The sequence below is a fragment of the Aethalodelphis obliquidens genome, unplaced genomic scaffold, assembly GCF_003676395.1.
Source record: "Aethalodelphis obliquidens isolate GAN/ISIS:26980383/991018 unplaced genomic scaffold, ASM367639v1 scaffold98, whole genome shotgun sequence".
Classification (NCBI taxonomy): Eukaryota; Metazoa; Chordata; class Mammalia; order Artiodactyla; family Delphinidae; genus Aethalodelphis; species Aethalodelphis obliquidens.
In genome coordinates, this window is record NW_020838042.1 from 988,284 (window position 1) to 999,337 (window position 11,054).

Consider the following 11,054-nt stretch of genomic DNA (forward strand, 5'->3'; position numbering starts at 1 on the left):
AAAAAAAAAAAAAAAAAAAAAACAAAAAAAAGGAAAAAATGATTAATCACGGGGATAGCATTAGGTCACATGGCTTCATGAAACTTTCATCCTGAGTACCATATTTCTAGACTGGAGCCCTGCTGTGATGCTAATTACACCGTCACCGTTCTGTAGACTAAGTGTCCAGTGGTATAGTCTGGAGAAAGCCTGCTATACGTACGTGTCATATACATTCAGCAGCCAATTGAGACACATATCCACGCAGAGAGGGACGTTGACCAGATTGTTGTGCTCTTGCTGCAGGCGATCATAAATAGTGGTCAAACAATTAATGATCTGCAGGATGTCCATGGGCTGGTCATTTTGCTTGAGGTTGTGCTGGTCCAGGGCGTCGCATGCAGCTGACAGGCTCAGGAGATCCACTGCAAGAGCCACATAAAATCACAGGTGATTCAAGGGGGAAAAGCCTTCTTTCACTGTTTTCCTTTTTGACAATCCTGGTAGGACTGGCTTGTACCCGTTAGTAAACAGCAAACCCGAACCCTACCCTCTTTTATTAAAGGGTTTTCTTTTCACCCCTCGGCTCTAAGTTTGGTAAGTGTGATGAGTCCTCAAGCTCTGAGACTGTCCTTAACTCCCACTGGCACTGGGTGAAGATGTGGATGAAGACACAGTTCCCATTCCTAAACTATTAGGAAATATTTGAGCGTTAAGGGGACCTAGAGTGTTCTACAGGAACACAGTCATTTCCACCTGAATTAGAAAGAAAAAAAACTGTTTTACTAGAGATTTTCGAAGAGTTTCTGAGAATACCTTCTCGTATTAGTACTAGAGAAGGTCAGTTTGATTAATCTGCATGGTTAGGGTTGTGTAAACTCTTATTTCCAGCTATGCATTTATAATCGTTAAGCGTTTTCCTCCTTGAAATATCAGTCACCTCCTAATCTCTCTGCTACATTAACACGAGGTGAAAAAATAATCAACTTCACTAAAATTTTCTATAGGCAAACTAAAATAAATGCATCAGCTATCCAGTTTTCAGATACAAGGCTCACTTATTTCTCCTTTCACCTTCAAATTATAGTCTACAATGTACTTTTCAAGTCCGCTAAGAACTTTATAAGTTTTTTTGGGGGGGTGGAGGTTCCCGTGATCTGAGGTGGTATTTAATCATATACTGAAAGACAAACATTTATCAAAAGTGAAGCCTCAACACTGCCCAACATCAGCAAATCATAAGGTTTACTCCCAAGTGTCACAGAAAGATGCTTTTCTGTAAAGCCAATTTATTAGCCAAATTGGAAACGGAACAACATTGCTTTTATAACACCTTATACATCCAAGCTCTGATCTGAATTCTCAGTCCTTTGAGAGTAAGAATCAATGGTAATTAAGTAAATCTCTCACATATGGGCGGGGGGGGAGGCAACACAATTATAAATGTAACTGCAGATAAACACCACCATCCCAATCAGTAAACAGCTTGCCCCATACTAAACAGATGCAAATTTAAGGCTTTAAAGCATTTTACTTGTTACTATTTGTGGCTACTTCTAATTAAATGCTAAGGACGAACCCCAAAAATGGTGGTTAATACCTATGTAGGTTAATACCTCTGTAGTGCATGTTTTCCTCTTTTCAAAAAGGAAAATAGTAACCTTTTGAAGTTTCCCTGGAAGCATGAAGGAGACCTGGGGTGGAAGCAGGAGGTTTTTTTTTTTCCTTTGTCTTTTATCCCAGTGAGTAAACCTCTCTGTTTCCATGGACCAGTTTTCTTAAAATACCCTGGCCAGCACTCATCCTATCAAAGCCAAGCCCCCACTCCTTTTGCTTAAAAATACTCGAAAGATAAAGGAATGACCTCTTTACATTGAAGCCAAGACTTTGTTTCAAGTGGCAGAAAGGAATGTACCTTGATTTGAAAGGGAGGTAGGAAGGAAAAAGAATAAAGAATTTAAAAACATAACAACACAAGTGGGCAGGGGGACAGGAGGAGGGGAAGGCCGAGTGGGGACTGTATGGGAGACCAGAGAGACATGCAGAGACAGAAGACTCCAACTTTCAATCCTCTCTGCTGTGTGCCTGACTTTCTCTGACGACACGTTTTCAGGTGTAGGTAATGAGAACGTTTAGGGATGCAGCACCCCATCTACATTAGCAGAAGAGAGGAGCAGATTTCCTCCAAACACCAACATTCCCAACGTGTTTCTTTATATATTGAAGGAAGTGATGGGTGGTTTGAAGTTTTTCTAGTATTTTCTTTCTGTTACTTTGCTGTAATCATTATACATTTTTTGCTTTATATCCAAGGATAGGAGAACCAACAAGTGAGAATTCTTAGATTCACTTTTGTATGAAGAGTCTAATTTCCCCGTGTGATGGAAACAAATAACCGACAGCAAAATGGCATGAATTTGTTATTGGGCCTACTCTTCTCTCCGTACAGGTGAACGGGTAACACACAGAACAGGAAATTGGGAGCATAAATAGCTCCAGAGGGGCGCAAAGCAATTGCTCTGAAATAACAGGAGCGGGAGGTGACATAGTTGGGAGAGAAATACTGTGCAGTGCGCTCTGCTAAAACCAAATGTGGTTAAACACAAGAATGGTCCATCACAGAAGACTGGAGAGCTCATCTTCCCAAAACAAACATATCAAACAGAATTTCACTATCGTGCCACCATTTGGAAAAGACTCCTATTCAGGTGTATATAGCCGATACTATGGACTTGAAAAGAGGTGAGAAAATCAATAGGGACGATGTCATTGCCCCACAAACATACACTTAACTGTTCAAGACGAGCATCTTAAAGAATACATTGCGATTCTTTGATGAAACACTAAGCATAATGATTAGCTGCTTCTAGAAGCCTCAACAAGCGACCAGCAGACACAATTTTGTAAAACTACCCTTTTACCTCAAGCTAGGAATTTCCATTTAGGAGAAAATCTCTCTCTCCTTTAGTGTATTCACTAGGGAATACATTTTAAAGCTATATAAAAACCCAAGTATGTTCTAATAGACCCTCTCTTTCAAAAATTATTTTGACAGAAGATGCTATAGGTTTTGACGCCACTGAAGAAGAGAGAGCATGTGGTGGGACCCCTCATGCATCAGGGGTGTGGGGTGAAAGAGGGGGGACAAGACAAAAAACGACCGGCTCTCCAGGACCCTCTCTGCTAAGCACGAAAAGCAGGAAAGGGAGATGGGATGGGATGGGGTGGATGATTCCCGAGGTGCTGGGTGTGCCTACTCATCCTCTCGACATCCCAGGTTCAAATGCTAACTCTGTTCTTTTCCTCATACGCCACAAGTGAGGAGCTCAGATGGCTTTTTTTTTTTTTTTTTTTGGTCTTTTACAGAATCCTAGGCTTTGAGAACTCAAAAGCACCTTCAGAATCGTTTTGCAGTCGGGAAAACTGAGACTGGACGGGAGGAGACCTGCTCTGGGTATTACGGCAGGACACACGGAGGTATGTACTGAAAAGCAGAAAGGCGGGCGGCAGAAGGTGTCCTTACAGGCTGTACAGAAAAAGAAAACCACCCCGCATTCTCTACTAGCAGTAATACTGGGAGAAAAAAGAAGCACCAAAATGTTGGCTAGAATAAGCCCGATGGTGCCCACACAACCCTGGGCTCATCCCATGGGTCAACCTGGATACCCCAGGTTAACAATATAAACAATCCTGTAACCTAATTAGTACAGACACAGACAGGGGCGGGTGGCTAAGGGTGGGATAACTCCTATGTGTCTGCTGACTTTTTGGCCCAGGCAGCAGAAGGCGTCTGCGGAAAGAGGAGGCTGTTGTGGACATCACATCATTCTACAGGCAGCTTACGCTTCAGGCTGAAGGACCTTCCAAGCAAATCTTTGCCCAGCAAGAAAGTCAAGCACTTTGCTGTAGTTATTTTTGCTGTGAGGGTTAACTCCAGAGGTGCTGAAGTTGGCAAGAGATGTTTTGCTAAAACAGCCACACAAGGTAGACCCTCTGATCAAAGCAAGGAAAAGAAGTGACTCAGTGTGTTTATGGGTAGCCATGAGTTAGAGGTTATCACAGTTGTTTGCTGCTAGCAATAACATTAGGCATTTTGACCTGGTCTCAGGGAGGCCACTGGGTTTGGGACTGGCTACGTAAGAAGAAGACGTCCAGATTACCAGCAGCTAAACGCAATCCTGGCTGAGACTCCAATTAGTGCTCCCTGGTTTCTAAAGTGGTGTGTGCTCACACTGGCGGCTCTTGATCCAAGAGATACAGTGCGTCCTGCTGTGGCCCCGGTACAGAGAGGGCACTTGGACCTTGCGCTTGGCCTCTCCAGACCCCATGCTGGAAGGCATCCTGTGGCTGTGACGCATATCCTTGTTTTAATGCTGTTGCTGTACTGCAAGCTTTTCCTTTCTACAGTCAGGAACTGTAGATTTGTAAGGACTGTCATCTGGGTTCTGTGAGTCCTCGTCAGCTGTTGAGCTTAACTATCATCCCCGGAGCGATCGGTGCCAGAACGGAGATTGTTTAGAAGACCCCAACTCATTCTTAGCTGAAAATACGGGGAAGGCATTATTTTAAAAGGAAAAAAAGATGATTCTAATAAAAGGGATGAAAATAAACCATTGATGCTAGTTGCCAAGCTACCCTTGGTTTGAAGTAGCGCAGGCTTTGAAATTCGTTATCAGTAATACAACTTTCTACTGGAAACTGGAAATGGTAGAACCTGAACTCCAGGAGCTAACGGAATGGATTAGAAGGGGACAGCAAACGGATGGTAAGTCTGCTAAAAATTCAATTCCTTGGTTGCGGGAGCAAAAGCTCAAATAAGTTCAGAACCTTCTTCCATTGAGCTTCACCCTCTCTGGCCTGCAGGTAGAGTTCCAACTAAAGGAACCTGGGAACTAGCACTTTTTGATAAATGGGCGACACCTGAGAGACCAATTACAATTAAAAAGATAATTCAAGTGGGGGAACTTACAGGTGTTCCCTACTTTACCACAATTTTCTTTTTCAGTGCCATACTAGTAGTCCCTGGACTGGGGCTACAATTAAGAGTCTCAAAGGCTGGTAATATCCCCAAACAATACCTTACCTAGTTGAAAGGTAAGTGCAAGAATTCCACAGGGACTGACGGACTGGATTACCCCTTTCTCACACCTCGCCTAACTGGGGCTGACCGTCACACATGTTTTGTTGCCTAGTGGACAGGACAGTCCCATTTTCCTGTATGGAACCAATGTGACCCCTTATCAAAAATTGGGAACAGAAGGGGAAGGCAAAGGGGAAGCCCAGGCATGTCTTATCTTGCTACCAGCTAAATATGGACAAGTCCAGTGGCTGAACCCAGGGGATATACTCTTTGTTGGGGGAGAGAGTTCGGATGGAAATTTAGCAATAAGGAAGAAAGATAAGATTGTTGCCGAAGGGAAGAAAGCCACCAAATGCGTGTTAAAAAGGGAAAATCTAACATAATGCTGGTGCCTAGAAAGAGGCTTAAAATAAGAGAATAACATGCTCCCTTGGCTACGCCTCAGATGCCCTTTTAAAAAGCCAAGAACTGAGCGGGACAGCTGGCCAATCTATCGAACACACTGGGTGAAGAGGTGGGAGTCCTGACTGTGACCGAGACTCCATGGAGCGGTATTAAAGTGGTTATGGCTTTTGGCGCTTGTTTCACAGGATACATCTGTCATTAAGCACCGGCTTTGGAAAGTACCCTGTGGGAATATTTACCCAGTCACATCTGGAGAACACTGATTTATAATAATCTGAATGAACACGGCATGGTCATTAATTGTGATGATGAAGGATTACAAAAGGTATTGGGTATGTGGTAGAAAGTTTATATGGTATATGCCTCATCTGTCACAATATTCTGTGTTTAAAAAAAAAAAAAAAGCTAGCGTTAGTGTGTGAGGAAAGCTACAAATCGGGATGCTTGTATCATTAAGGAAAAGCTAAGTTGAATTTGGTGGGCCTACTTCCCTGAGATTGAAAAGCCTGAAATCTGCTGTGGACGGCTATAGGTATTTCTGTGGCATACCCGAACCAAAGTTCACTTAGGAGTGACTACTATTCCTACGATGTTTGCCTGGGAGACTCAACATTTCTGTATCTCAATTGTATTTCCTAGTTATAGTAAAGACGTTAGTACACATTGGCAACAACATGTCTGGTGGGCCAAAGAGCATGGGACTGCTTGAAATAAAAGAATCTTAGGAGAATTAGGAGCTGGGCGAGGACCACCTGGCAAGGTAGAATCTGCTTTGAGTGAGAAAAGAGAAACCGATGGAAAAGACCGCCTAGTGCAAAAAGAACACATCAAGGGAATCCAATTCCAGGAGAAAAGAGGATATCAACTAGAAATGGAACCAACGATAACCCGAGAATGGAACCTACAAGGTCCTCCTTAACAGCCTCAGCAGCACGACTGAGAACCCACCCTCCTTTCCCTTAGCGAGCAACTCGTGGGTACTGGACACATTTCGAACAGGACTACACTGCTCCCCCTGGGAGAGAGATGCCTCCTGTTACCGGACCCCTCTCTTGGGGCACCGATACCCATCAAACCATGTAAGTGGAGAAAACGAGTCTGCCTCTTCCTCAAGATGTTTTGAATTCTGAAATAACAGAGACCTGGCCTCCAACCTACGTGAAAAATAATATAATGGTATACGGGAAAAGGAGATTTTTGCGGGGAAGGGACAAATAATTACACTGGCCCCTCGGGTCCCCTTGCTGTTGAGGTAGCTGGTGGCTGTGGAGGCATACTGTAACCCTGTTGCCTTCTTGTAATCTTTGCCTGTAAGAGACTGTAGATTTGTAAGCAATGTTACCGTGGGTCCTGTGAGCCTTCTTTAGTGACCAAACGCTATCCGATGCCACCTTTCAGTGCAAGCACAAAAGGTGAGGTGCGTGTGGCACGGTAAGGATGAGTCTGGCCATGGTGCCTCTATTCAGACAACTCCAGGCTGTACAAAATTTCTCTACTGTGTGATTTAGTTGCTGAACAGAAGCAAATTGTTCTATACTTCCTGTTTGCAGAACATCTGTCACATTTATCAACTGCAGTATATTTAGCCCTATGGTTTGGGCTCTCTCCAACCCACCACACACTAATAAACTAAATACATGGGCTTTGTTAAGTGCATTTTTATTTCTGCTCTTAGAAGTTGGCTATATTTTTAATTTTAGAAGCTGCAAACCTATAGGATGTTCATGAGAACTACAGCCGGAGAAGGAAAAAGCTTAGATTATCTTCTTCATAACTTTCAGTGGGGTATCAGCCACACGAACCGGCTTATAAATCCTTCTTACCCAGAGGTCCTCTTTGTCTCTGCTTTTCTGTCGCGTTTAATTTTCATTCACAATGCCTTGAAAGGCAGTATGGAGTCATGCAACATTAAACGGATTACAAACTGGGGACATTATAGGCCAATGGTGATGCTCTAGACTTAAATCGCAAATCCTCTATAGTGGATAAAACTGTGGTATTCAGGCTTCTGCAGTGCTGAAGCTTCGATAGTGAAGTGAAAAAAGTGAAAAAGACCAAGTGCTTAGCGGCGGTAGCATGGCATATTTCCTAAGGCATCTGTAATTCAAACTCTTTACTGGCATCAGGAAATCTCTGAGATAACGTCATTAATTTTCATTAAAGTAAGAGTTAGTGGACACGACCTTCAGTTGGAAAAGGTAGCCAGGACAAGTTCTGTTTGTCTGTACCACAGACAATAGCTCTTTATCATGGCTTTACAGGCACAGAAATGACAAAAAGGCCGGAGCAAATCTAAAATTAAGAGGAAATTCTGAAATCACTTACTGAACAGTTGGTTAAGTAATGTGACCACGCATGTTTTCAATAATAAAAGGATAGGTGAACTCTTCATTCTATATTCATACTACACGTGGAAGCCTCCTACCATTCTTGAGAATCGAATCGAGTACTTAATTCAGATAAATACACCCTAATTTTGCTGTACCTAAACCTTTTTCAAATATGAGCAAAGTCATGCTTAGAAAGGAAATGCTGAGATTTCAAATCTGTTTAAAAGTGAAAATTCTACAGGCTACATTCAGAGCTTAGCTTTATTACAAGGTTGTAAGTGCCCATGGCCAAAACGTTTTATAATATCAAATCCCCCTGTTTTTCCAACGTTTATTGGAAATGTTAACATACACTGAAATAACAGACAATGAGACACATATGTGAAGAGAAAGAGTTTTTAACAGGAGGAGAACTGAATAATGCCTAAATCCAAGGTCAAAAGGAACATTATGGAAAGGGGTCTTCCAATGTAGTCAGTTTGGAGGCTTTTTCATAGTATAACCTGGAACAGCTGATTATCTCTTCTGAACTTTTTGTATCTCACTTTTACATCTCTCTATGTACTATAGCACGTTTCCTAACTGCCCCTTTCTCAATGGAAGGCACTGCCTCTGGGATGGGGTGGGGACAGAAGAAGAAGAAGAGGCAGAAGACCTTCTCCATCCAGCCTTCTGACTCCACTCCATCTCAAACTGCCTCTTTCCGGCTCTGGTACATTAACAGGTGCCTAAGGAAATCCTAGGCCTGGGGAGTCCTTTAAAAACCACTTGGCAGCTATAGAGCTGAAAAATGACAGCTTCAGACTATAAGCGATACGGAAATGGAAGCCTGAATTTACTTTCATTCATGCATCCGTTCCTTGAAAACAGATGAAGCCCTTCCTCTGCGCCAGGCTTTGTGCTCAGCATTGGAGAGACCAAGATAAGGAGGAAAAGCCTACTCTCTCCTTCCAAATAATTTCACTTCTAGGCCATGTCTTCTCCATCTCCACGTAGAAAACCACACATGAGCCAACACCAGTTGACTATCTTACTGCTAGCCTCTGCAGACCCCCTGCATCAGACGCCTTCATTGCTGAAGATTTGGTAGCCAGGGGCCACAGCCCTCTGCTCTTCCCCAGTTCTGGCCCAATTCGGGGTGATTTCAACCTTGGCAGCGAGGACTCGTGCATCACTCTAGCCTCTCAGTTCATTAGCTTCCTATTTCATCTCCATGGAAATTCACATCTAGCCCGCCTCTGCCGCCCACGCAAATGGTCATATCCTAGACCTAGCCAGCCGAACTGTTCCGCTTCTGAAATAACGTTTAGCTTTGCTGCTGTCTGACCACAACTTCTTGGCTTTCCAGTCACTTCCGCACAATCTCTTCCTCTACCTCCCTGAACACTTGGCCTCTCGATCCCTCTACCTCCTAATTACCAGCTTCCACCCAAATTCACAGCCTCTCCTACCCCATGCAGACTCGACGGACAGCACTCCAACCACTTAACCACTCTTTGGCCCAAATCCCTACTTCACTTGCCCGGCTGGCCTCTGCCCACCTGGGACAGAACCATCCGGTTCCTGACTACTGGCTGTGCCTGGAGAAACACCCCTGCGGATTGGTGCTGTCGTAAACCGCTCAGCAGACTCTGGGCTCCACGATGCTGCTTCTCAAAATAGCTCTCCCTTTCTCCACAGAGGTTAAGGCCAACCTCGACTCTATCCCCTTCTGCCATTAGCTGCAGCACAGGACCTCTCCTCCACCTTCACACAAAAAACAGAGCCCTCCCCGCGGGCATCCCTCGCCCGCTTCCCACTAGGTCTCCTTAGTTACCTAGCCCGGCCCAGATCCTTTCCTCAGCCCCACTCCTTACAGTGGAGGAGAGGCGTCCCCTTTCTTCTCTTGGCCTCCGGATTACCTTCCCCTCTCCTCTGAGAACTCACATGTTTTAGTATCTCCTGAGCCAGCAACTACAATTTTGTCCCCACTTCTCATATTCATTTCAACAGACTCAAGCGTCTCTCAACCTATGTGCACATGCACTCCATTAACTCCTCAGCCCCTTCCAGCTAACTACCGCCCGTCTCCCCTCCCCTTCACAACTAAATTTCTCCAAGAATCGTCTCAACTGTCTTCACATCCCCACTTTTGCTTTACTTTGAAGCCCACTTCACCACCTCCACCGTGCCTCTAAAACCTCACCAAAGTTACTAAGGACCTCCTTGTTGCTAAATCCAACGGACACTTTTGCCAACCTCATCCTGACCTCCCAGCAACGTCTGACCCCGGTGGCAGGCCCCTTCTTTCTGCCCATGCAGTAGGTACCACTATACCTTCTCTGAGTCTTCCTTTGCGGTCCCCTCTGTACCTTGTTCGCCCCCTGTCCTAAATCCTGTTTTCTTGTTACTTTACACTCCCCGAGCACCTGCACGCTTATGATTCCTAAACATTGCCCGTATGTTTCTCCTGAGCGCCACAGCTCTATGTTCAGCTCTGCCGAGGCACGCCCGCCACTCCCCCCAGGTGAGCACCTCAGTTATCTTCCTTGATTCCCCCTCACCTAGCACATCAAACTCATCACTAAGCCCTATCCATTCCACCTCGTATTTTTCAACTCTCCCCACTTATCTCCATTCCTCCTTTGCCAATTCAGGCCACCATACTGCTGGTTTAGACGACTGAAACTGCTCACCAAGTCTCTCCCCCAGCAGGTGTACACCACCGCCAGGGTGCAGGCTCTATTCCACAGCCAGAGTCATCCTTCTAAATGACAATTCCATCGTGCCATCCCATTGCAAGGCTCCCCACTGACCTCTAAACTCTTTAAGTTTAAAAGGCCTTTCCCAATCTGCCTCCTGCTTCTCCTCCAGCCAAATATTTTACCACAGTCCCTCCCTGGAGCTCCTGTGCTTTAGCCGCAGTATTTTCAGTTCTTGACGGCATCTCTGGACCTCACGCCTCAGCACATGCTCTGCCTTCTGATGAGAACATTCTTTCTGGAGTGAGCTCTACTGACCCTTCTGGACTCACGTGTCACAGATACCACCTCTTCAAGCAAACCCCACAACTCATTGGTACCCATTCTTCCACTGTCACATGACTAAATATATGACTTTGAAACTGTCCCTTCACTTTTTCTCAGGGTGTCCATAAAGGCTTTTTGTGTGTGTGTGTGTGTGGTACGCGGGCCTCTCACTGTTGTGGCCTCTCCCGTTGCGGAGCACAGGCTCCGGACGCGCAGGCTCAGCAGCCATAGCTCACGGGCCCAGCCGCTCCA

At 44.8% G+C, this 11,054-nt stretch overlaps 1 protein-coding gene across 9 annotated transcripts in view; it reads right to left on the reverse strand.

Moving 5' to 3' along the window:
- The window catches only part of DMD (dystrophin), a 2,234,319-nt gene that overhangs the window by 102,659 nt on the left and 2,120,606 nt on the right, over positions 1–11,054 (reverse strand). For all 9 annotated transcript variants that reach the window (XM_027096086.1, XM_027096084.1, XM_027096085.1 and 6 more), the window contains one exon: positions 203–404. In XM_027096086.1, the coding sequence (XP_026951887.1) occupies positions 203–404 (202 nt within the window). The remainder of the gene's footprint in view (positions 1–202; positions 405–11,054) is intronic.